This window comes from Rhinopithecus roxellana, chromosome 4 (genome assembly GCF_007565055.1).
Source record: "Rhinopithecus roxellana isolate Shanxi Qingling chromosome 4, ASM756505v1, whole genome shotgun sequence".
Taxonomy (NCBI): domain Eukaryota; kingdom Metazoa; phylum Chordata; class Mammalia; order Primates; family Cercopithecidae; genus Rhinopithecus; species Rhinopithecus roxellana.
The window spans coordinates 89901032-89928488 of NC_044552.1; the positions used below are offsets into that span (position 1 = coordinate 89901032).

Sequence of the window (27457 nt, forward strand, 5' to 3'; positions counted from 1 at the left end):
TATAAGGTGTAAGGAAGGGATCCAGTTTCAACTTTCTGCATATGGCTAGCCAATTTTCCCAGCAGCATTTATTAAATAGGGAATCCTTTCCCCATTTCTTGTTTTTGTCAGGTTTGTCAAAGATCAGATGGTTGTAGATGTGGGAATTATTTCTGAGAGCTCTGTTCTGTTCCATTGGTCTTTATCTCTGTTGTGGTACCAGTACCATGCGTTTTGTTTACTTATAGTATAGTTTGAAGTCAGGTAGCATGATGCCTCCAGCTTTGTTCTTTTGGCTTAGGATTGTCTTGGCAATTTTGTTGGCTCCATATGAACTTTAAAGTAGTTTTTTCCAATTCTGTGAAGAAAGTCATTGGTAGCTTGATGGGGATGGCATCAAATCTATAAATTACTTTGGGCAGTATGGCCATTTTCATGATATTGATTCTTCCTATCCATGAACATGGGATATTCTTTCGTTTGTTTGTGTCCTCTTTTGTTTCATTGAGCAGTGCTTTGTAGTTCTCCTTGAAGAGATCCTTCACATCCCTTGTAAGTTGGCTTCCTAGGTATTTTATTTTCTTTGAAGCAGTTGTGAATGGGAGTTCACTCATGATTTGGCTGTTTGTCTGTTATCAGTATATAAGAATGCTAGTGACTTTTATACATTGATTTTGTATGGTGAGACTTTGCTGAAGTTGCTCATCAGCTTAAGGAGATTTTGGACTGAGACGATGGGGTTTTCTAAATATACGATCATGTCATCTGCAAACAGGGACAATTTGACTTCCTCTTTTCCTAATTGAATACCCTTTATTTCTTTCTCCTGCCTGATTGCGCTGGCCAGAACTTCCAACACTATTTTGAATAGGAGTGGTGAGAGAGGGCATCCTTGTCTTGTGCTGATTTTCAAAGGGAATCTTTGTAGATCTCTAAGGACTTGCTTTATGAATCTAGGTGCTCCTTATTGGGTGCATATATATTTAGGATAGTTAGTTCTTCTTGTTAAATTGATCCCTGTACCATTATGTAATGGCCTTCTTTGTCTCTTTTGATCTTTGTTGGTTTAAAGTCTGTTTTATCAGAGACAACCCCTACTTTTTTTTTTGTTTTCCATTTGCTTGGTAGATCTTCCTGCATACCTTTATTTTGAGCCTATTTGTGTCTCTGCACGTGAGATGGGTCTCTTGAATACAGCAAACTGATGGGTCTTGACTGCATCCAATTTGCTAGTCTGTGTCTTTTAATTGGAGCATTTAGCCTATTTACATTTAAGGTTAATATTGTTATGTGTGCACTTGATCCTGTCATTATGATGCTGGCTGGTTAGTTTGCCCATTAATTGATGCAGTTTCTTCATAGCATCGATGATCTTTATGATTTGGCATGTTTTTGCAGTCGCTAGTACCGGTTGTTCCTTTCCATGTTTAGTGCTTCCTTCAGGAGCTCTTGTAGGGCAGGCCTGGTGGTGACAAAATCTCTAAGCATTTGCTTGTCTGTAAAGGATTTTATTTCTCCTTTACTTATGAAACTTAGTTTGACTGGATATGAAATTCTGGGTTTAAAATTCTTTTCTTAGGAATGTTGAACATTGGCCCCCACTCCCTTCTGGTTTGTAGAGTTTCTGCCGAGAGATCTGCTGTTAGTCTGATGCTCTTCCCTTTGTGTGTAAGCCGACCTTTCTCTCTGGCTGCCCTTAACATTTTTTCCTTCATTTCAACTTTGGTGAATCTGACAATTATGTGTCTTGGAGTTGCTCTTCTCGAGGAGTATCTTTGTGGTGTTCTCTGTGTTTCCTGAATTTGAATGTTGGCCTGCCTTACTAGGTTGGGGAAGTTCTCCTGGATAATATCCTGAAGAGTGTTTTCCAACTTGGTTCCATTCTCCCTGTCACTTTGAGGTATACCAATCAGACGCAGATTTGGTCTTTTCACATGGTCCCATATTTCTTGGAGGCTTTCTTCATTTCCTTTCACTCTTTTTTGTCTAAACTTCTTGCTTGATTTTATTCATTTAATCGTCAATCACTGATACCCTTTCTTGCAGGTGATCAAATCAGTTACTGAAGCTTGTGCATTTGTCACGTAGTTCTCATGCCATGGTTTTGAGCTCCATCAGGTCATTTAAGGACTTGTCTACCCTGGTTATTCAAGTTAGCTATTCGTCTAATCTTTTTTCAAGGTTTTTAGCTTCTTTGTGGTGGGTTCGAACTTCCTCCTGAAGCTGGGAGAAGTTTGATCGTCTGAAGCCTTCTTCTCTCAACTTGTCAAAGTCATTCTCTGCCCAGCTTTTTTCCATTGCTGGTGAGGATCTGTGTTCCTTTGGAGGGGTAGAGGCGCTCTGATTTTTAGAATTTTCAGCTCTTCTGCTCTGTTTTTTCCCCATCTTTGTGGTTTAATCTACCTTTGATCTTTGATGATGACATACAGTTAGGGTTTTGGTGTGGATGTTCTTTCTGTTTGTTAGTTTTCCTTCTAACAATCAGGACCCTCAGCTGCAGGTCTGTTGGAGTTTGCTGGAGGTCCTATTCCAGACCCTATTTGCCTGGGTATCAGCAGTGGAGGCTGCAGAACAGCGAATATTGCTGAACAGCAAATGTTGCTGCCTGATCGTTCTTCTGGAAGCTTTGTCTCAGAGGGGTACTTGTCCATGTGAGGTGTCAGTCTGCTCCTACTGGGGAAGCCTCCCAGTTAGGCTACTCGGGGTTCAGGGACCCACTTGGGGAGGTAGTCTGTCCGTTCTCAGATCTCACACTTCATGCTGGGAGAACCACTACTCTTTTCAAAGCTGTCAGACAGGGACATTTAAATCTGCAGAGGTTTCCCTGTCAGACAGGGACATTTAAACCTGCTTTTTATTTGGCTCTGCCCTGCCCCCGGAGGTGGAGTCTACAGAGGCAGGCAGGCCTCCTTGAGCTGGGGTGGGCTGCACTTAGTTGGAGCTTCCAGGCAGCTTTGTTTATGTACTCAAGCCTCAGCAATGGTGGGCGCCCCTCCCCCAGCCTTGCTGCCACCTTGCAGTTAGATATCAGACTGCTGTGCTAGGAATGAGGGAGGCTCCGTGGGCATGGGACCCTCCGAGCCAGGCCTTGGATTTAATCTCTTGGTGTGCCATTTGCTAAGACCCTTGGAAGAGCGCAGTATTAGGGTGGGAGTGACCCGATTTTCCAAGTGCAGTCTGTAACAGCTTCCCTGGGTTAGGAAAGGGAATTTCCTGAACCCTTGCGCTTTCCGGGTGATGTGATGCTTCGCCCTGCTTTGGCTCTCGGTGGGCTGCACCCATTGTCCTGCACCCACTATCTAACACGCCCTAGTGAGATGAATCTGGTTCCTCAGTTGGAGAACAGGGTACCTCAGTTGGAGATGCAGAAATCACCATCTTCTGCATCGCTCACGCTGGGAGCTGTAGACTGGAGCTGTTTCTATTCAGCCATCTTAGAACCGCCCCCACAATAACTATATTTGATATGTGTACATGATTTCTAAAATTCTTTTTAGGCAATCAATAAACTTATAGTACATAAAGTGGTGCATTTTAGGATCCTGAAAGATGTATGTGGAAATAAACCTTATTTCTGTTCAAAAGGAGGTTATTTAGATAATAACAGTGAACAACCATATTCTGTGAAGTTATAGCTAAAATGTGTGGCTTGTAACTTTTCTTTGGTTTTATTTTATTTTTTCCTAAACAGTTGCTTTTATGTTTGAGATTAATATATGTAATGATTCTTGAAAAGTTAACACTGGAACATATACAAGCAGTTGTTGTAAACTCATATGAATAATTATTCGTTGGACAGTCCACACAAAAAATTTACTATAATTGTTAATTGTCAAAAATTTGACTACCCACAAAGATAAAAAAAAATACAAATAAAAGTAAAAAAGAAAAAAGTTGAATATGCAAAATTCTAAATATTTAGAGTTATGTATATAACTCATATTGCTTAGAGATTATTATTATTTTTTATTATTGTTATTATTGGTTTGAGGAATAGGTTAAGAGGGTAGAAAGTTTTGAAAGAGAAAACAGAAAGTTAGACTAAACTATATGCATAGAGTGTTCTGTAGGGATTGTTTCTAACTCTCTTTCCTTGACGTCACCTGTAGTTAGAAGAGGAAATTACCCTATATGAAGTAAGTGATCATGGGTGATACAAAGTTTGACTCCTTGTTGGTGGAGGGCTGGAAAGCTAGGTAAATATCAGGATGCTTAGACTGATCAGGTCTCTGGTAGTTTCCCCAGGATACTACAAGAGTGAGCCTTTGTGTTTCATAGTCTATGGATATTTCTATGCAGTAATGCCTATTCATTATGTGAGCAGGTGAAACTACGTGGGCTATTGATTCTGAGCACCCCAAAAGACCACCGGAAAATTAAACGTGTTGATCAAGCAAACCTAAGTTTATAGAGCATCCCTCTGACAGAGATGTAGGAGTACCTCCAAATGAGAAAATTAGGGAAAGGTTATTTAAAAAATTTTAGGGCCTGAAATGAGTAGTTTTCAGGTGAGTCTTGCCAAACAGGGACACGGTTGGGATTGGGATGAATTTGGGACTTATATTTTTTGATTGATGGACATAGGTAAGTGAGTATCCTGAAGCAAGTCCGGATGAGTAGGTTATTTTCATTGGATAAAAATCTTATCTTCCATGAGTAAATATATCCTAGAGCAACAGCTAAGTTTTTGGTACCTGATCCCAGTATTTTTTAACACAGAGCTGGAAAAGGTATCTTTGTGTCATTATTGCTTAACATAAGGTCAGTAAATTATGAACAGGCCCATTTTTGCTTTATTGCGTAATAGTTTGTTTCATGAAGTTCTTAGTGACGGCAGCTATAAATGAGTTTCCTTTCATTTGCCTGAACAGTATCAGTGAGAGAGGCAACAGCTCTAGAGTACCTCAGAAGTTTTCCAATATGCAAGCATAGTTTAACACATATATACAAACCTACTCCCAAGGAAAGCAAACAAGCAAAAAACCAACTATATTTTTTCCCATCTTCATTTCTTCTGTCTCTTGTGACTCTCCCCAGATTGTGGGCCAATCTCTTCTTCAGAACATGCTTATGAGAACACTACTCTGAAACTATATTGGGCACTTGATCCTGATTCTTTCTACCATCACATCATCCTAATATGCAGAAGCTTTGGTGATCAAAGTAACCTTTGTTTCCTGAGCATTATTTCCTTTGGACTAGACCTAACGGTGGTTGATTTTGAGTATTGCAAGTCATTTCATCGTTTTTCTCTGATCAAAACTGCATTTAAAATATTATTTCTGCCATTTATTTTTTAATCATAGCTGGTATTAAACTTGTCCACTTGTGGTTCTGGAAGAGGGCTGTTTGCATTTACTTATGTCTGATTATTTTAAAATGTCATTGGATCTATCTGTATATTTCATTTTTAATGTATATCAGTGATGATTTTCAATAATAACATTTTAAAATTCATCCTAAGTAGGATAAGAGAATCTCTTTCCTTTGGGATTTTTAAATATGGGAAGATTTTTCACAAGACCTTCAGTTTAATTTGTTGAAACCTATTATCCAGAAACCATCAGTATACACCTCCAGTCAATGTTAGATGTAGTTTGTTGAACCCTGATCTTCAACAAGGCAAGTACATCTAACATAGGAGCATCTCAGTAAGGGAGGGTTAGGAGATTTTGATATAGGGTTTGGCTTATGCTGCATGAGTCTAAGCATCCTTTAGGAAGTGTGAACTGGCTCTAGATTTGGTTACTCTTACAAAGCAGGTGACAGTTTAGCAAATGAATATCTCAGTAATCTTTCTTCATGAGTCCAGAGAAATAAAACAGGGCTCAAGGTTCATTGATAAGAAAGCAGCAGTCATGCAAAAGGAAGAATCGTTAACCATTTTTTGCAGCTATGTTATGACTCGGCTAAATCCTGTTAGAAAATTATTTGGGAACACCATGGGCCAAGTGGTAGCTGGGTTTATTTTCACTTTCTCAAAGTATAATCCTGTCTATGTAAACCCTTGGAAGGAATAAAAACTGAGGACCCCAATTCACTAAGCCAAAAGGAAAACATTAAACTGAAAACTGAGTCATGCAAACAACTGCCTTTTCCTTTTGTTCCTAAAACGTTAAATATCTCCACAGGTAGATACTCTATGTTTCCCTTATCTTATGTAAAGTGCCAACTTACTGAGAACAAGAATAATACATAATTGACTGTTCCCCTACCTGCTTCTTTTCTCTTGCAACATGTGGATTACCATACCTTCCCTTTTCCTCCTCCATCCCACTTTTCCCCTTTAAATATTCAAACTCTCAAAGTCATCTTTGGAGAAAGACACAGACCACAGATTTTCTGTGATTCCGTGTTTCTTTTCTCCTGGCCATTGTCCTTAACTTTGGCAAAATAAACTTCTAAGTTGATTACTTGTCTCAGATACTTTTTGGTTTACATACATATATCATATGGACTGTGTTCTGTGCCCACTGTACCAAATAGTGGGAGCTCATTTCTTCCTTTTAAGCCTCCTTAAAAGGATTACTATGACTACTGTGTAGGACTGAATGGCCCCTCGGTGCTACTTTTTAAGCTCTTTGAGAAACTTCCACCATATCCTTTAACCCCCACAAGAAGGGGTGCTAAGTAGAGTGCACAATCTCCAAAGTTGCCCTCTCCTCCAGCAGCCAAGGCAATCAGTCACACAGACAGGCTTTCTTTCTTCTGAGGTTTATATTGCTTATCACTATGAGGAGCCAGAAGTTAACAAACTTAGGCAAATTATAACTAATATCCTAGATCCATGTTATTAAAGGATAGTATCTGTAGCCATGGCATGTGAGCAATAATAATATTCTTCAGCTCTTTATCTGTTCTATTGTTTCCTGGTCAGTCAAGGCCATAACATTAAATCATAGCTTAATAGAGGCATTTCTGAAGGCAAACTAGCCAATAGAGGTCAGATACACTGTTTAGTAGTGATCTAAGGTGATATTTGGCTGAAATTAGAGATGTCAGAAGAATGATGAGTTGACTTTTTCTTTTTTGTTAAATATTGGTTGTCTCTGCCTTGTTTTTGATAAGGTGTTGGATGATAGTCATTCACTTGTTCATTTGTCACAGACAATATCTGACCTTGCTAAGTATGAGAACTTAGATACTAAGTAAAGTCTGAGAACTGCAATAATGAAGGCATGTGCTGGGATGTTAGGATCACTAGTAACTGGTACTGCTGGGTTAGAACTTTAGAGAATATGGAACTCTCTGGCAAATATCTGAAGTGTTTATATTATGTAGTAATAGCTGAGGATCACACATTTTGGCCGTCTGGTAACTAAGCAGAAAAACTGACAATTGTGAAAATTAAGAACATGACTTGAATCTTTAGACCAAAAAAAAAAAAACAAAACAAAACAAAACAAAAAACCAAAACAACAACAACAATAAAAACTTCTTCTTTGCAGGGTACATGAGGGTTATATGAGTGCTTATAGGCAGAGCCAATTTTTTTTTTCTCAAAAAAGGAATGTAAAATTCTGAGAAAAATTTCAGAACAAACAGTCTTGCATCCTTGAAAAGGTATTACATAGTCCCTATTTAACATTTAATATTCAGGAAATCTCTATCGTTATGAGCTCTCCAAAAGGAAAGCACTATAAAATGTACCTCTGGGTTACTGAATCAGCTGTCTTTTTGTGAGGGAATTGCCTATGATATATTTGTATTCTAGATAGTGTCTACTCAAATTAAAATTTTAATTTTAGCATAGTTAATTCTAATTTGCTCTTTAAAACATCATTAACTAGTAGATTTCATTGTTTTTTGAAACTACTTATTTGTCAAAGTGTGTCATCAGTAAGAAGGAGGTTCTTAATCTGTAGTACACAGGCATAGTTCTTTTTAAAAAGTTGATCTAGTTAATCAATATAAATTAGGAGGAGGACTGGGATTTAGTCCTGTTGAAATTTTAGTTTTATTTTTAAAATACATTTCAAAAATTTATTTATTTTACTATGACAGTAGTTTCCTGGCTTAATTCTTATACATTACAACATCATCATCTTGATTCTTATATAATCTCTGTATATGAAGTCAAGAGAGATGATAAATCCTTGAGCATTTAGAAGATAATCTTTTTTTCTGTTTTTAGCTGTTTTCTGGTGAGATTAAACCATATTTAGTGATCATTGGTATAGCAGTTGTTTTAAACTAGCTAGTTCCTTATAAAATATTAGATTGAGGTGCCTAAAACTAACCTGTGTCAAGAAGATAGTATCAAAACTAAAGAGATTCTCAACAGAATGATATATGACATTCAGTAGACATACATGGTTATTTTACTCAATGATTAGACATTCTTCTTCCTGTTACTATTGCTGCTTAACAAATCACTCCAAAACTTTGTGGCTTGAAACAAGAATCATCATTTTATGATCTCTTACAGGTTCTGTGGGTAAAACATTTGGGAAGGGCTCTGCTGGGTCATTGTGGCTTGAGGTTTTCCGTGAAGTTTCAGCCAGAGAGTGATATGGATCTGGAAGAGCAGAAGCTGGAACAGCTGGGTACTGGACACACATACACACACATACACACACATTGTAGCAATATGAGGTGAAGGATATATTAAATGTTGTCATCACAATGTTGTTGTATATCAAAACATCATATTGTACACCTTAAATATATCATTTTTGTCAATTATACCTTAATAAAGCTGGGAAAAATGAAATTAGAATGCAATCCTTAGTAACTTAAAACAATAAAAATAGGAATGGAAATCTGATGATAGTTTTTCACAACAGATAGGAAAAGATATACATCTGATTCATGTTAGGGTAGCTTGACTGCTGTAATAATCAATCCCCAAATCTCAGTGGTTTAGTGCAGTGCAAGGTTATTCCTTCTGTATACATTCTAAGCAGGTGTTTTTGAGAAACTTTACAAGTGTTTCTTCAGGAATCCTGGCTTTTTTCTTACTGTGGCTTCACAACTCCCTAAGGCACTAGAATTCTCTGCTGGATTTTCTGCATCCAGCTGAAAGACAGGTGGAGATAAGATCTGAAGAATCATGTGGGAGTGTTTAATGGACCAGGACTGGAAGTGGTGTGCTTTCAGTCCTGGCCATTGTCCATTGGCCCAAACCCAGTCACATGCCTTCTCCAAGTGCAAGGGAAGCTGGCAAATGTGCTTGGAGGGAAAGGAAAGGGATCTGCTGGTGAGCAGGTAGGCAGTCTCTGCCACAAAATTTTCAACTGTCTTTTTCAAAGAGGCTTATGTCCTAATGAACTAAAATATTCCCCCAAACATAATTACTGTTACATTCTTTTGTATTCATATAATAATGCACAGAATTTTAATGGTGCCTAGGAGTTTACATTGAATAACAGAATTAATATGTATTTTTTATCTTCTGTAGCCTCTAGCCAAGTAACAAGTACAGTCTTTGAGCTTATGTGAAAAAGGGATATGGCATCAGATATAGCCTGAAGGGCTAAGCAAATATAAAATGTAATCCTTGAGACAAAAAACATTCAGATAATAGTACGAATTTCATCAGGACAAGGTAGAATTGGATATTAAACAATGGGTTATTCCAAATAGTGGTATTCACAATTACAGTAAGTTTACAGCTCAAAGCATCATTTAGAGAGTATTTTTTAAAAGATTTACTTGTAGTCAGGTTATACTATTTACATTGGCAGTCCATCTTTGACACTTGTTTGTTCTGAAGCTTTGACTTAATGTTTTATAGAACAGAATCAAATTGGATTGTACTAGAGTTTTTATGAGTCAAATAATACTGAAAAAGTACATTTTAAACTCAAAAGTTGCTAACAATACTTTAAATATATATTACTGATAATAATTTAAAATATGCATTCAAACGAGGATGAATAAAAGCAAGATAGTGTTTTAGCTTAATTCAGCTGCTTATGTTGTGATGAAGTCATATTGTTTTTATAGTTATATGACTCTAGAAGGGGGAATAACATCACATTGATATTTATTCATGGTTAAAGAGGAAAAAGTCAAACTGAAGCAAGTGAGATCAAGACAAGATTGCTTACGGAAATGTTAAGAATGAGAAGGCGTAAGTGATCAGTTGTTACTCTAGAATATGTAGAAATCTAAGGGAAAATAAACCTTTTATGGTGATCAAAAAAGAGAACTGCTTAGTTTCTGATGTCAGTAAGAAAATAAGCAGTAACCATTTTTGTTAATAAAATTATCATGGTTCTAAAATATTAGCTCCATACTTCCAGTGCTCAACAAAGTGACATCAAAGGTATTTTGGAGATGTACTAAAGGACTCTGTACCAGTGCTCTGTATAGTGAAGGCATGTTCAGAAATTAGTTTTGGCCTCTAGTGGACAATAAATCTGCCTCAGCTCAATAGTATTCAACCCATAGACAAAGGAAAGTGAAACCCAGATGAGATAAAACAAAATGCAGTAAAGACCTAGGAATCAGAGGAACTCCTCCCTAGGCATTTCCATACCATCCTCTTGACACAGCCTTCCCAGTCCTTTCTTCTGCTGGTTATCTTTGAGTGTCATGGAAGCCCCTGACTCTAAACTCAACTGACTTTGCTGCATGCTAGATACATAAGTATATTGACACTTCAGACAAGCAAACTGTCTCTTCCTATAATCACTATTACTTTTTCTTTTGCTTTTCTTCATTTGTAGAAGGACAAGGAAGCATAAACAGGCAGTGCTGATTAATAGATAGGTGGATGCTCAGAAATAGACAGACCTTCAGTTAGCTCTAAAGAAATTCCTAATTGCTACCTTTCTCCATGGGGTGGGGTAGGAGCAATGGAATGTCTAAGTGAAACTACACTATGCCTATTAAAATTCTAGATTCAGACCAAGGACAAAATTTGTTAGAAACATCAGAATGTGCCCCTAAACTTTAAATCTGTTCCTATACATGTCTTTCCCATATTATTTCCTACTTGATTTTACTACTAAAAAGAATTTCTATGTTTATTTAGCTAATTAAAGCAATTTCTTCTTATTGGAAAACCTATTTTGAACATACTGAATGCCTGACTTGTATGTTAGTACTTTTCTTTTTAAAAGTAGTAATATTACCTATATATGTGTTTTTGAGGAACATAATTCAGCTTTGTCCTTTTTTTGAACTTTTTGTAAATTGAATTACAACATAAATATTCTTTAGTAACTTGCAGGGCTTTGCTCAATGTTGTGTCTGTTAAGACATATATCTGTTAAGATCCAGTCATATTATTGAATGAAGCTGTAATTCATCCTGCATTCATTGTTGGATGACACTATTTGTGTGTTTGTGTTTGTTGTTTTTGTTTTTAGTTTCCTAAATATTCATGCTTGCCAGCATTTTACCTGTAGCTAAGTTCTATTCTTATTATACACACATTATTCTTGGTATCTCCGAGGTACTGCAAAAAGAGAATATATAATAGGTATTAAGGGCAGATTTTTTTTCTACTTTATAGGTTAGGTTCAAATAAGTCCCTGGGAAGCAGAAACTTGGTAGAACTTGTTCTTCACAGTACCATGCATACTTGCTGTTTCACAAGCATGCATGGTACTGTGAGGATAGAGATGGTGAAGTTTCCTGAGTTGCGAGGAGCAGCCTTGAGTTCAGGATCATCTGGATTTCATCTATAATATCCAGGGTGACCTTTGTTGCCTGATAGTGAATTGTAGGGAGATCTTTATGTGTAAACTTCTGCTGACCTGAGTTCTGATTATCATTGATGATTAGTTGGGCCGTCTCTGAACTTCATGCCCTTTTTATTCCCCATATCTGTGTCATCTCAAATGAAGTTTGCCATGTGCCACAAAGTGATAATTAATTTAGCCTTTATAGACTTTAAAATCTATTATTATTTCTCTAATCCTACTCTCAATTTTTATTTTTTGTTTTTACTATATACTAAAAATTATAATTGCATATATTTATGGGGTACAATGTGATGTTATAATTTTTAATACAATGTCATTTAAAAAATCTTGTTCTAGTGTTTATTTTACTTTTCTATCCTCTTTCTTTTCTTACCTAAATAGGACTGAGCAATGAAAGCAAAGTGGCTTTTAGGGCCTAGGTATTAGGTAACACGAGGCAAGAGATTTTGTATTTCTTGTGGCCTCCCATGTTTTACATCCGACATCTCTCAATCCTTGTGTCACTCACTTAGGCAATGTCTTACTTCTTTCTGCTCACTGTCCATTTTTTTTTTTGGCAGTAACTTGAACTGCATTGCTCACGTACTGCAGAGATTTTAGCCAGTGTGTGCAAACCTACCAATTAGAATCTATAAAACAAGCCATTGAACAGTTTTTCAGTGTGGCATTAAATTAGAACTAGTTTTGTGTTTTCTGCATTTTTTTGTTTTGTTTCTTTTTGTTGTTGTTGTTAACATCTACACTGTCTGAAAAATTTACATTGCTGCATAGCCTGTTTTTGTAATTACTATACGTTTTTAATTGACAATCAGTGTTTAAAATGAACATCTCTGGAAAATTATTTTATATCTAATTTTCTTTTAGATTATATCTGAAAAGTGGTAGAGAATCTTTCAAAATAGAAGCCTTATTTTGCATATCTTTTTATAAGGTAAAAAAAGTGTGTCCCATTAGAAGTATAATGGTGTATGATCTATATTTATATCAGTCTAATTGATTTCTGAAATTTACCTTTTCTAGTTTTTTAAACAGAAACATCAACACCAGTAGAAGTCTAAAATTAAATTGAATTGATTTTCACAATCTTGCTTCTTTGGAAACTTTAAAAGTTTCTTTTCCTGGTCTTTTTTACACAAAGTTTTAAACCTGTTTTAAAACCACCCCTTGCTTTTCTTACATTATATTTCACATTTTTTTACTATATTATACTGTAAGTATTCTGTGTTATTACATAATTTTAATGTTGTGATTTGTGGTATTTATTTAGTAGATTTAACCTAATTTTACCTATTCGTACATTGTTACATTGTTGGATATATAGGTATTTTGTTTTTAGTAGTGACACGGTCTTGCTCTGTCACCTAGGCTGGTGTACAGTGGCACAATCATAGCGTACTTACTGCAGCTTTGAACTCCTGGGGTCAAACAATCTTCAAGCCTCAGTTACCGAGTAACGGAGACCATAGGTGTGCACCATCACACCCAGCTGTTTTATTTTTATTTGTGTGTTTTGTAGAGATAGGGTCTCACTATGTTGCTCTGGCTGGTCTTGACCCTAGCTTCAAGTAATCCTCTTGGTTTCCCAAAGTTCTGGGATTATAGGTGTAAGCCACCACACCCAGCCTGATATTTAGCTTTTTTTTTTTTTTTTTAATTATTATACTTTAAGTTCTAGGGTACATGTGCATAACGTGCAGGTTTGTTACATATGTATACTTGTGCCATGTTGGTGTGCTGCACCCATCAACTCGTCAGCACCCATCAATTCGTCATTTATATCAGGTATAACTCCCAATGCAATCCTTCCCCCTTCCCCCCTCCCCATGATAGGCCCCGATGTGTGATGTTCCCCTTCCCGAGTCCAAGTGATCTCATTGTTCAGTTCCCACCTATGAGTGAGAACATGTGGTGTTTGGTTTTCTGTTCTTGTGATAGTTTGCTAAGAATGATGGTTTCCAGCTGCATCCATGTCCCTACAAAGGACGCAAACTGCATAATATTCCATGGTGTATATGTGCCACATTTTCTTAATCCAGTCTGTCACAGATGGACATTTGGGTTGATTCCAAGTCTTTGCTATTGTGAATAGTGCTGCTATAAACATTCGTGTGCATGTGTCTTTATAGCAGCATGATTTATAATCCTTTGGGTATATACCCAGTAGTGGGATGGCTGGGTCATATGGTACATCTAGTTCTAGATCCTTGAGGAATTGCCATACTGTTTTCCATAATGGTTGAACTAGTTTACAATCCCACCAACAGTGTAAAGGTGTTCTTATTTCTCCACATCCTCTCCAGCACCTGTTGTTTCCTGACTTTTTAATGATTGCCATTCTAACTGGTGTGAGATGGTATCTCACTGTGGTTTTGATTTGCATTTCTCTGATGGTGAGTGATGATGAGCATTTTTTCATGTGTCTGTTGGCTGTATGAATGTCTTCTTTTGAGAAATGTCTGTTCATATCCTTTGCCCACTTTTTGATGGGGTTGTTTGTTTTTTTCTTGTAAATTTGTTTGAGTTCTTTGTAGGTTCTGGATATTAGCCCTTTGTCAGATGAGTAGATTGCAAAAATTTTCTCCCATTCTGTAGGTTGCCTGTTCACTCTGATGGTAGTTTCTTTTGCTGGGCAGAAGCTCTTTAGTTTAATTAGATCCCATTTGTCAATTTTGGCTTTTGCTGCCGTTGCTTTTGGTGTTTTAGACATGAAGTCCTTGCCCATGCCTATGTCCTGAATGGTACTACCTAGGTTTTCTTCTAGGGTTTTTATGGTATTAGGTCTAACATTTAAGTCTCTAATCCATCTTGAATTAATTTTTGTATAAGGAGTAAGGAAAGGATCCAGTTTCAGCTTTCTACTTATGGCTAGCCAATTTTCCCAGCACCATTTATTAAATAGGGAATCCTTTCCCCATTTCTTGTTTCTCTCAGGTTTGTCAAAGATCAGATGGCTGTAGATGTGTGGTATTATTTCTGAGGACTCTGTTCTGTTCCATTGGTCTATATCTCTGTTTTGGTACCAGTACCATGCTGTTTTGGTTACTGTAGCCTTGTAGTATAGTTTGAAGTCAGGTAGCGTGATGCCTCCAGCTTTGTTCTTTTGACTTAGGATTGTCTTGGCAATGCGGGCTCTTTTTTGGTTCCATATGAACTTTAAAGCAGTTTTTTCTAATTCTGTGAAGAAACTCAGCAAAGTCTCAGGACACAAAATTAATGTGCAAAAATCACAAGCATTCTTATACACCAGTAACAGACAAACAGAGAGCCAAATCATGAATGAACTTCCATTCACAACTGCTTCAAAGAGAATAAAATACCTAGGAATCCAACTTTCAAGGGATATAAAGGACCTCTTCAAGGAGAACTACCAACCACTGCTCAGTGAAATGAAAGAGGACACAAACAAATGGAAGAACATACCATGCTCATGGATAGGAAGAATCAATATCATGAAAATGGCCATGCTGCCCAAGGTTATTTATAGATTCAATGCCATCCCCATCAAGCTATCAATGAGTTTCTTCACAGATATTTAGCTTTTTTAAGAAAATAAAATTTAAATGTAGATATACCGTACTTTTATTCTTTTACATTATTTCAATATTATATTCTAATTTAATAAGTATAAAGTTATATGTTAATTTTAATTTAGTTATTTTGCAGTAGAGAATTTTATATATGTATTTACCATTTGTATGTCAATTAGCTATTCATATGTTTTGCTATTAATCTATTTTGAACTCATTATTGTTTTAACTGAGTTAAATATTTTTTGACTAGCACCATTAACTCTTTTTTGTAATACTTTAAGGATTTTTTTCTGAATGATCTTTTTTCAGTTTAGTTATTATTTGTGCTACTAGTTTAACATTTTTATAGAGGTAATGTTTTGTTTTATTCATTTTACTGGGTCAAAACTGAGAGAAATCATTATTGGACCAGAAACCTAATGATAATTGGCATTATTTTAGGGAATATTCCTGGAATTTAAAAACTACCCCTGATTTACTTTAACCTGATTAGGGTTTTATAACTAACGTCCCTAAGTGATACCCTAAGCTCTTTCTTTTCACCCAGAGTTTTCTTCACTCTGTCCTTTACTTCACCCAATGAAAACATTAATCTATGATGTAGAAAATACTTTAGGACTGGAATTTGGCAGATACCTTTCCTTTACTAAAGAGGCCCATCAGCTAATTTCTTAGGAAGTAATAAAGGCCTTTCTTTTTATTTGTGATTTAATATCGCCTAGATGTATATCTTGGTGTTGGATTTAGTATGTCAGTTTTATTTGGAACCTAAAGAATTCCTTTAGTGTCCTCTGTCTGATCTTTTGTTGGTTCCAAGGGAGAGTCCTTTACTTGGAACAGCTTTGAGGATTGGTTCTGATCTATTTCTGTTTTCTTCTTCATGAACGTTTAGCTTTTACAGTATCTTACTTTTACGTGTACTTGCTTTTCTTTCTTTTCTTCATTTATTTTTTTCATGTGCTGATTATGAGTTTGGTTTTTATTATAAGCTTTCTGAAGGCCTAAATCTTATTTTTTTCTGAATGGTTTTCCTTTTATCACTGTATACTTGGCAGTGTCAGTATCAGTATATGGGTTGTTTTGATAGAAACTAAAATAAAATACAAATGTAGGTATTTTAAAACTTTAAAATAAATAGACATAAGAAAAGGGAAGCAGACCTCTTCAGAATATCAAACACAAAGAGACTCCTGGGACTAGTTTTCTTTTTCTCTCTTTCTTTTTTTTTTTTTTTTTTTTTTTTGAGATGGAGTCTTGCTCTGTCGCCTAGGCTGGAGGGCAGTGGCGCGATCTTGGCTCACTGCAACCTCCACCTCCCAGGTTCAAGCAGTTCTCCTGCCTCAGCCTCCTGAGTAGCTGTGACTCCAGGCGCCCTCCACCACGCCTGCCTGGCTAATTTTTTGTATTTTAGTAGAGAAAGGGTTTCACCATGTTGCCCAGGCTGGTCTGGAACCCTTGACCTTAGGCAGTCCACCTGCCTCGGCCTCCCAAAGTGCTGGGATTATAGGCGTGAGCCACCGTGCCTGGCCTGTTTTCTTTTTTAAATCCCTTTAGTATGGTTCTATCAGTGTTAAAATAACTCATATTTATACATTGAAGATGTCTTATTTTCTCTTTGCTCTTGAAGGATAGTTCTCGTGGTCACACAATTATAAGTTAATGCATCTTTTGTCACAGTAGTCTGAAAATACTAGATCAAAGATATATGGCTTTTATTGTTGCTATTATTATGTTGTCATTCTAATTGTTCTTTTCTGTTAGTATACATTATACTTCTTTCCTCTATGAATTCTTGTTGTTTCTTAGGCCTAAAAAACTTTCTTCCTTTATTTTTTCTCATATTATTTATTCTTCAGTAGTCTCTCTTAGTTTTTTCTGTTTCTTTTTTTGAACTCTATTTAAAGATACTACATCTTCTTATTCTATTCTCTATGTCTCTTAACCTCTATTCATATGTTGCATGTACATCACTTCTCTTTCCAGTATTATGGATGATTTCTGTATGTACATTTTCCAGTTTATTGTCCTTTCTCTTTAGTTGTAACTAATTTGTATATTATTTCATTCACTGAGTTTTAAATTTTAATGTTTTTATTTCTTTTTTGATATTTTTATTTTTCTCAGACTTCCTGTCATTCCATTTATAGTTATTCTGTATTCTGTATCAGATAAGTGTAATTAAGGTCTGAAGTCTTTGAAGGTCCAATTTAAAAAAATTTTTATTATTTAACAGATTTCAAGTTTAATTGGTCAACTTTTATTATTAACCCATATTTGTCTGAACTTAGTCTATAAAAATTCTGAGAACCTGAACTGAGAGTGTTTTCCTCATGAGTGGTTTTGTATTTGCATCTTGCAGTTGCCAGAAAAAAAAAAAAATTGCTTCATCTCTCAGCATGCGGTTTCCTTGTTGCAGACCCAGTGTAGATATGGCTGGATTTGCAGATTCTTACAGGTGACTATTAATAGTGCTACTGGCTGGGCACGGTGGCTCACGTCTGTAATCCCAGCACTTTGGGAGGCTGAGGCAAGGGGATCACCTGAGGTCGGGAGATCGAGACCTGCCTGACCAACATGGAGAAACCCCATCTCTACTAAAAATTCAAAATTAGCTGGGTATGGTGGCACATGCCTGTAATCCCAGCTACTCAGGAGGCCAAGGCAGGAGAGTCACTTGAACCCAGGAGGCAGAGGTTGGGGTGAGCTGAGATTGTGCCATTGCACTCCAGCCTGGGCAATAAGAGTGAAACACCATTGGGGGTTATTTGTGCTGGCACATTAGATCTTTACCAGTCTACATTTCATTAATACTATAGTCCTTTAGGCTTCATCTTCGAAATATTAGTCTGTCTTCTACTTAATAAAGGCCAAAGTCTTATTTGAAAATTTTGTGCTGATGGTGCTTTTTGCCAGCAGAGCAACCCTAACTTACTCTTTTTCTGAAAGTTTATTGTCTGATTTAATGTTCTATCTGTTTATATTTTTCCTTTACTTTTGACCATTGAGGACCTTTCTTTCTTACGAATTCTGCAATGCATTAAAATTTACTGATTTATTTAATGTTAAGATATACTATCAAATTCTGGAAAGGAGGCAAAGGTTGATTGATTGTCCGGTCAGTGACATTACTGGGGCTTCATCTAACAGGATAACCTAATTATTACTTAAATTTCTAGGGGAATGTAATTTGGCAGGGCCCTGACCCTGTGAAGTTTCATATTAACCTGTAGATCCCTCGATAATATAGATGTAAATGATTCTTGTACAGTAGAAAATAAGTCCTGAGGTTATGGTAAGGATTTATCATGTAAGATATTAACCAATTTTGTGTCTAACGTAATGGTCTAATTCAACTTTTTTTTTTAAAAATTCAAGATTCAGTTCCTCAAATGTTTTTTACCCTCATTGATGCTATAAATACATCGTTGACGTGTGTTAATTCTAAATTTGTACGAGAGTAAATGTTTTTAACTTTTTGAAAAGTATCCTTTCAGATCATGGTAAGCTGGATTGCATTTTGATACTTTTTTTTTTTTTTTTTTTTTTTTTTTTTTTGGAGACAGTCTCACTATGTCGCCCAGGCTGGAGTCCAGTGGCAGATCTCGGCTCACTGCAATCTCTGCCTCCTGAGTAGCTGGGAAAACAGGGGCCCGCCACCACTCCTGGCTAATTTCTTTTTATTTTTAGTAGAGACAGGGTTTCACTGTGTTAGCCAGGATGGTCTTGATCTCCTGACTTCATGATCTGCCTGCCTCGGCCTCCCAAAGTGCACTGGGGCCCAGAATAAGCAGAAGTAACTACTGAAGCAAAAGTAATGTTATTTTATTTTATTTTTTAAATTCTAAGTGATAATAGGGACTAGCTGAGTCACTGGCACATAGATTACATCCAATATTCATTATTTGCTATAAAGAATGAATGAATACATAACTAATTTCAACTGTTATCGCTTTAATTTTGTTTTGTCCTATTCTTTAGAATTATGGCATTTTCAGGAATAATCTCCTCCCTTGTAGGGAATCTTAACACATCTAATTATTTTTAAAACAACATTTTATGTAATTAATTACAGCAGAAATTTTTACTCTAAACTATGTATTTGTATATTATATATATTTTCTATGTGAGCAAGAGCCTTTGAATATTGTTTCTTTTGACTTTCAATTGAGATTGAAGCATTTACCTTCACTCTAAGTGCACTGAAATTTTAAGAATTTTGTAAAGCAGCTTTTGTTCTACATCACACATTGGAGCTGCTCTGTGCTTAGAGGGACAGTGGGTTAACAAGCTCTCTCTTTCTTCTTTAGTTAACATGTGGGTTAATTCCAGTGGTCATTTCTCTGGACATTTTAGCCACTAATTGCTTGCCTGTTGTGTCATCTCTACTGTGAGAAGCTGGATATAAGTTAATAGCTATGGTTGCTAGACGTTTTGGTTGTTTCTAAAGTTTTATAGGCATATTTTTAGCATTTCTGCAAAGAGGGTTTTTGTACTTTCTTATTTTCCAAACTTCCCACAAATAACATCTAGGGTTGGTTGGTTTGTTTTATTCTTGCTTTAAGCAGAGAGTTATTTCTTGGTTTAGGCAATACATATTCATTATAGAATAATAGGAAAATAAAGAGGTTGACACATAATTCTGGATGCTTCAGAAAGTAGGAAACACATTAGTGGCATTACTGTATCAGCCACCAACATTTATGCATGATACTATCTGTCCCTGGGTCTCTGTGTCTCTTTGTCTTACTGTCCAGCTTGCTTACAGTGCTGGCCTGTTACAGAGGTTGATGGTGCAGTGTAATAGTTGTGTTTTCTTAATTCAGAGTAGTAATTAGTAATTTTTTAAATCTGGCAAGTGGTTCAACACTTTTTATGGATCCCCTATGGACTATCAAAGTTTTTATGCCTTAAGAGAAATTGAGATATGATACATTTGGGTATGCGATGGGTTGATAAACAGCACAAGTCACTACTTTTTTTTTTTTTTTTTGACGGAGTTTTGCACTGTTGCCCAGGCTGGAGTGAAGTGGCATGAGCTTGGCACACTGCAACCTCCACCTCCTGGGTTAAAGCGATTCTCCTGCCTCGGCCTCCCAAGTAGCTGGGATTACAGGTATGCACCACCATGCCCAACTAATTTTTGTATTTTTAGTAGAGATGGGGTTTCACCATGTTGGCCAGGCTGGTCTGGAACTCCGGACCTCAGGTGATCCACCTGCCTGGCCTCCCAAAGTCACTACATATATTCTTATGTATATTTTTGATCTAACTTTGAACAAGTTAACTTAATCTCTTTAAAGTATGGGTCCTTAGTATTTAGTTTGAGATTAAACTTTCTCATAGTCTCATGGTTAGAATTAAATGATACAGTATATGTAAGCAGTAAGTACTGTACATAATGCAAAGTAGATGCTTAATAAATTGTCTTATATAAATATTGATATTATATTCTCATTTATAGTTGTTTTATCCTGTAAGTTCTTTATGTTTTACTTTATAAACATCAAATATATTAGACATTCAAGTAAAAAAAAAAAGATCTAGGTCTAACTTTGGACTCAACCCTTTACAAGTGACTTTAATGTTCCTGATTCTCAGTTTCTTCACATTAAGAAAAGAAAGGGAATGCTATTATCATTGTTATTGGGATACTTGATGTAGTATACCAACTCTTTTGCCTAAATTCTTAGTTCACATTGTTCCAATAGACATAATTAGTTGGTTTAATTTAATTTCTTTCATTAGTAGGCCTGTACAAATAGATATCATAGAAAAAGAATGGTTCCTCATTCTAACATGCATCCATAAACAGTCCTTCCATATAATCAATCTCTATCACTTGTTCACTTTTTCAGTGATAATTATGTACCTTTGATCTCAACTTTTTTTGTTAAATTTTATTTTACAGAATTCAGTTGTGAGCTTGTGGCACTCATCTTTTTTTGTTATTCTCTTATAATTTGATGTATCTGATATTAGCAATGTGTATACATCTTTAAACAAATGTCAGTGACTCAAGAATAAAAATGATTTTTATAAAATCAGAAGGGATATGGTTTCTACAGCTCCCCACATTCTTTTGACCTCACAAAATATTATGTTCTTCTTATTAATTTTTTACATCTATTCAAATGTCATCCACTCCCCAATGATAAGGAAATGAAATTCTGTTTATTAAGCAGTTGCCTTTGAGAAGTTGGTCATAAATAGGCACAATTCGCTCTACATACTGACAGATGGCTGTTAATAAAGGTTGTTAGGGAGGGCCCCAGAGCTTTCCAGATTCTCAAAAGAATCACATTGGTGTGAACAAGTCATTTCCCAAATTACAAAGTCTAACAGAAATCACTGCCTGCCCCATCTCCAAGCCCACAGGAGACATTTTCATAGGAAATACAAGGACCTTTATGAAGGTGCCCACCATCCCTTCTTGTGGCTTTTGGATATTAATTATCTTTAGCTTATATCTGGATAAGTGCTTAGCAGGTAGGAAATGTTTTAAATATCTATAATTTTGATTCTTGTTTTCAACAGGTTGTAGGAATGTAAATAGACATAACATATATATGTCTCTATTGCATTTTACTTATTTGGGACTCATTGTTTTAGCTTAGAGAGTTTATTTGAATCATCCTGATCTGCTACTCACAGTATGTGTCTCTCCGGCTATTGCATAATCTAAAATTTGATTTTTAAGCTTTGGTTCAAATTAATTTTTAAAAATCATTATAGTAGGGTTAAGTGCTTTGGTATGCTGTTAGAGGAGTGTCTTCAGTTACAATCTATACTCTGCATGCAGTTTATTCATCCACCCTGAAACTCATGTGGGAGAAAGAGCATCATATATTGGCCACTAGCTGGGAATATAAATTCCCTACTATTGAATAGTACCTCAACCTTATAAGAGGAGCTCTACCAGTTGGAACTATAAGTACTGAGTGATCAAACAACACCCACTTCTGCTTTTAGTTTTCACCTGATCCTAGTTTTATTTATACTATGGCTACTTGATGGAGTATTGTTGTGCATACTTAAATTTATATAGCACCTCATTCAAATGAGTAGTTCTGGATATACACTTACTTGGTATCCTACAATCAGGCAGACACAGTTTATGGCAGGGTTAAATAACGTGTAAATTTTTATTTTCTATAGAGAATAATGTTTACTTGACAAGAAAGATATGACTTTGTTCTATAACCAGGGTCCCTCCTTTGTGATTTTCTAATTAGAGTAGGCTACAGACTCCATATAATATTCTGATCAACTCCAAGCACATTGGATCTTACTGATCATGATATCCAAAGGACAGAGCTTCTTGTTTCCCAACTTAGACCAGCTGGAGATCTTTATATACTACTCTGGCCCCTTCTCAAAGTGTACAGCCTTATGATTTACTTGAAATATGCTTCCAAGTGGTAAACCAAATGGTAATAGGTTGTCTCCAGAATTCACAAAGGCCTATCAAGCATTGTATCTTTTTCTTAGTGATAGTAAATACATACTAAAGCAACTTGTTTTTTCACTTTAGAGGGAGTATTTCTACATGCATTAGACCCACAAAGTTCTGAAGAATCCAGGGCTCTACCTAACAAGTGTCAGGGGCAGTGTTGATCCTTCCAGAAAATAACTACTTATAGAACAAAAGAACTGTGTAATTGGAAACATACCTAATTAACTTCACAATAATTTACAGCTCTTCTCCAAGTTTCTCCTATCTTCTGCCCAGTTGATATAGGAAAATTAATTAGGAAAGTGATAAGAATTTCTACCCATTTCATTCATATTTCAAGACTAACGTGGCACTAAGGTTTGTGAATCCTCTAGGTAAACATATAGGTCAAAATACCTTTGGGAATGCTACATTTACAGGAATAATTCCCAAACCACTGGGCAACCAAGGTAGCTACTACTTCTGTTGTGGTTAAAAGAACCTACATAGGCTGTGCGCGGTGGCTCACGCCTGTAATCCCAGCACTTTGGGAGGCCGAGGCGGGCAGATCATGAGGTTAGGAGATTGAGACCATCCTGGCTAACACGGTGAAACCCCGTCTCTACTAAAAATACAAAAAATTAGCCGGGTGTGGTTGCCTGCACCTATAGTCCCAGCTACATTGGAAGGCTGAGGCAGGAGAATGGCGTGAACCCGGGAGGCGGAGCTTGCCGTGAGCCGTGATTGTGCCACTGTACTCCAGCCTGGGCGACAGAGCGAGACTCCGTCTCAGAATAATAATAATAAATAATAATAATAATAATAATAACCTATATAATTAGGTAACTCCGAAACAGCTGTGGGATGAGCCAGAACTCTGACACCTCAGCTGCTATCTGTAGCAACAAAATGCATGCCCTGTACTGTACCTACTTCTTTTCCTTGGTAGTGCATTTCTAAATCAAGGGCTCAAATGAGTACTTTTGATTGGCAGAACTCACATCCAAAATCCTAACTGCAGAGTAATCTGGGAAGAATTACTTCTAGTTCCTCAGCTTCTGACATACAGAAAGATGTGAAAGAAAAAGATTATCATGTGTGTTGAGTGTGTCCTCCCATGGTTTGGTCCACAGTAGCCTCATGTATAATATTGTTGTCAGTCTTGGTTTCCACGTCAGCCTTTTGAAAAAATTCCACTGTATTTACAAAAGGGTAAGTGTCAATTAAAATGTAAGGAAGAATAGAGATTATTTTGATAATATTCATGTAATTTTGAACCACATTAATGGTTATACAGTCTTTGTGTGAACTTCAGTCATGCTGGGGAGAAACAGTTCATAGATATACTATGGAATAGCTCTTTATGATGAAATTCTCTTCCTAGCAATGTTCTCCAATAGGATTATATTAATTCTGGAAAAATATATTTTATTTATAGTATTTAACTTTTCAAGTTTCAGTGAACTAAATTCATGTTATATAGCCATGAATGCTCTTGTATTGTCATCCTAAATTATAACATTTCACTTATTGAGCACTTACTAGGTGCCTGTCACTATGGTAAGCATTTTCACTATCTAACTTAATAGATGTTTCTCTTCAACTCTATAATCCAGGGATCCCCAGCCACCAGGCCACACAGCAGGAAGTGAGCAGCAGGGGAGCTAGGGTTACCTCCTGAGCTTCCCCTCCTGTCAGATCAGTTGTGGCATTAGATTCTCATAGGAGTGCAAACCCTATTGTGAACTGTGCATGCGAGAGATCTAGGTTGTACACTCCTTATGAGAATCTTATGAGTGATAATCTGACGTGGAACAGTTTCATCTCAAAACAATCCACCCTGCCCCCCTTCCATGGAAAAATTGTCTTCCACAAAACTGGTCCCTGGTACCAAAAAGGATGAGAGATGACCTATCTATCATTTATCTAGCTAATCTATCTAAAAGGTAAGAGCTTAAATATCTTGATTTATCATCTCCTTTATTCATTTTGTATATAGCCTATTATCTAAACTATTATCTTTTGCTACTTCAACTAAAGCTTCCATTTTAGCACCCTGTTTCATGTTTCAAAATATTAACTGCTATAGAAAATCTTAGAGCCTATAATATTATAATTTGTGTATTTTATGATTGTGTTTGAGACTGACCCAGAATTACATTGATACTTTTTATACTCCTCACAGCATTTAGCTCAGTAGTAAGGTCTTAGAAAATATATTTTGATTTGACTTGATGGAATACAGAAACTTACTCATTTTTATCTTTAGTTTCAGGTGCAGCATTATGTCTCTCAGAGTCTGGTAACCCTGGGAAGTTGCAGCTTGTTGAGAAAATCTATTATATCTCTGCTTCTATCAGAAGTAAATGGCTTTGCTGATGATCTGGGAGCCATCATTCAGGTACATATAACTTGAAACTGTAGCTCTCATTTATAGTTAATATACCTATCTGTTTTTCTTTTCTTTTCCCTTCTTTCCTCTCTTGCCAGGCTGATATTTTAGTTATTACCTTATGTCTAATATATGTGAGTAATATTACTGCCTACCAAAATTACAGAAAGATACTTTCAGAAAACAGTTTTGAAAATAAAACCACTTTATAATCCTTACTTGCATATGTGTGCCAAAGATGCCATTGGTGACAGCAAGAGTGCTTAGATGAATGGCTTTAAATTCGTCCAGGCAGGCAGCAAGTTTCTAAAGCAAAGTGAAAGAAAAGTGAACTGGGGAGGATTCTAAATGGAGAGTAGTCCTTAACCAGTATTTTTCATTCCTCATTGCTTATGAAAATCATCTGGCTAACTTTTAAATATCCTATTGCCAAGTCGTATGCCAATCCTATTACATAGGGGTATTGGTATTGTTAGAGCACTTCAGGTAATTTCAATATGCAACCAAGCTCGAAGAACACTGCTCTAAGCCCTTCTATCTGTGGAAAGTCTTCTATATCACTGGTGACAAATGTGTAGAAGGAACATAAATCATTCCCATATTTTAATGTTCACACTGGTTTATTACATGTATTCTATTTGATAGGTCATTTAATATTTTTATCATTTCTGTAGTCAAAGTCACAAAGGAAATTAGAGATAGGTAGAAACGTCTTGGTAAAGATAAATAACTTTAATAAAATATTGTATATACATATAATTTAAATGACTTTTAACAAAGTACTGACATCTAATGACATAGTCTAAAAGTATTATACAATCTAATTGAATTTGATGTTTGACATGGTGTATCTAGTAAGCAAATTTTCAGTTGATTACCAAATGATAAACTCTCTTAAGAGCTCTGTTGGATTTTTTTAAAAAGTCGTTTTCGGCCGGGTGCGGTGGCTCACACCTGTAATCCCAGCACTCTGGGAGGCCAAGTGGGGGGTGGATCACAAGGTCAGGAGATTGAGACCATCCTGGCTAACATGGTGAAACCCCATCTCTACTAAAAATATAAAAATAAAAAATTAGCCGGGCGTGTTGGCAGGTGCCTGTAGTCCCAGCTACTCGGGAGGCTGCAGCAGGAGAATGGTGTGAACCTGGGAGGCGGAGGTTGTGGTAAGACATGATCATGCCACTGCACTCCAGCCTGGGTGACAGAGCGAGACTCCATCTCAAAAAACAAAAAACTCGTTTTCACTGTCGTCAAGGAGAAAAAAGTAAGCTATATTGACTAATTGAAAAAGAGCAAAGTGTTAAAATGTATGATACTTTTTGTAGGAGTTCCAAGATCAAGGAACTGACCATGGTAGGTTGCAGGTCCCTGAAAATAATTTACAGAAAAGGAAGTACTTGAAAAATGCATTTGAATTGAATAAGCAGAGGATACTGAATGTAGAGGCATTAGGATGTTATTTAACAAGAGATGCCAAAGATTCTGGGGAAACAAGGTGAAGTCTTAGCGTTTAACAACAGGAAGCAATGTGGAAAGTGAGTTTAATTGAATTCAGTTGTTTGGAGGATATCAGTAAGTGCAGAAAAAATGATGTATATATTCTCATTTAATTTTCACAATAGCTCCCTGAAGGAGTTGGAATTTTCACATACTTTATAGATAAGAATACAAAACATTAGAGTGGTAAAGTAGCTTGACTAAGACTGCAGAAAGAGCATATGCTAAAGCCATAATTCAAACCCAGATGTTCTGACAGTTAGATACTTTAAAATAATAAGAAGAAAAATAGCAATAATGTAACAACAATAACTAGTGTTTGGCAGGTTTATGTTGTTGAATTCTGTTTGCTTGTATTTTGCTAAGGAGTTTTGTGTTGGCCAAAGGACAGTATATTTAATAATTGATGCCAGGAAAACTGGATATCCATATGCAAAAGAACAAAACTATATTTCATTTTTTATCATATACAAAAATCAAATTAAAATGGATTAAAGTCTTAAATGTAAGATCTTAAACTTTGCAACTACTAGAAGAAAACTGGGGAAGTGCTGTAGGACATTGGCCTGGACAAAGATTTTTTTGGGTAAGACCTTAAAAACACAAGGAATAAAAGCAAAAATAGACAAATGAGAATATATCAAGGCAAAATGCTTCTGCACAGCAAAGGAAACAATTAGCGAAGTGAAGAGAAAACCCACAAAATGGAAGAAAATATTTGCAAACTAGCTATCTGACAAAGGATTATATAATTACCAGAATATGTAAAGAACTCAAACAACTCAATACCAAGAAAACAAACAATCTGAATTAAACATGGGCAAAATACCTGATAGATATTTCTCAAGAAAAGACATACAAATGGCTAGCAGGCATATGAAAAAAAGGAAAAAAAAAAAGCTCAACAGTACTAATCATCAGGGAAATGCAAATCAAACCACAATGAGATACCATCTCACTCCAACTAGAA

At 36.2% G+C, this 27457-nt stretch overlaps 1 protein-coding gene across 1 annotated transcript in view; it reads left to right on the forward strand.

Annotated features, from left to right (window-relative positions):
* The window catches only part of MEI4 (meiotic double-stranded break formation protein 4), a 237584-nt gene that overhangs the window by 99597 nt on the left and 110530 nt on the right, over positions 1-27457 (forward strand). Inside the window, exon 3 of the mRNA XM_030929606.1 lies at positions 24868-24999. Coding sequence (XP_030785466.1) covers positions 24868-24999 — 132 coding nt within the window. The remainder of the gene's footprint in view (positions 1-24867; positions 25000-27457) is intronic.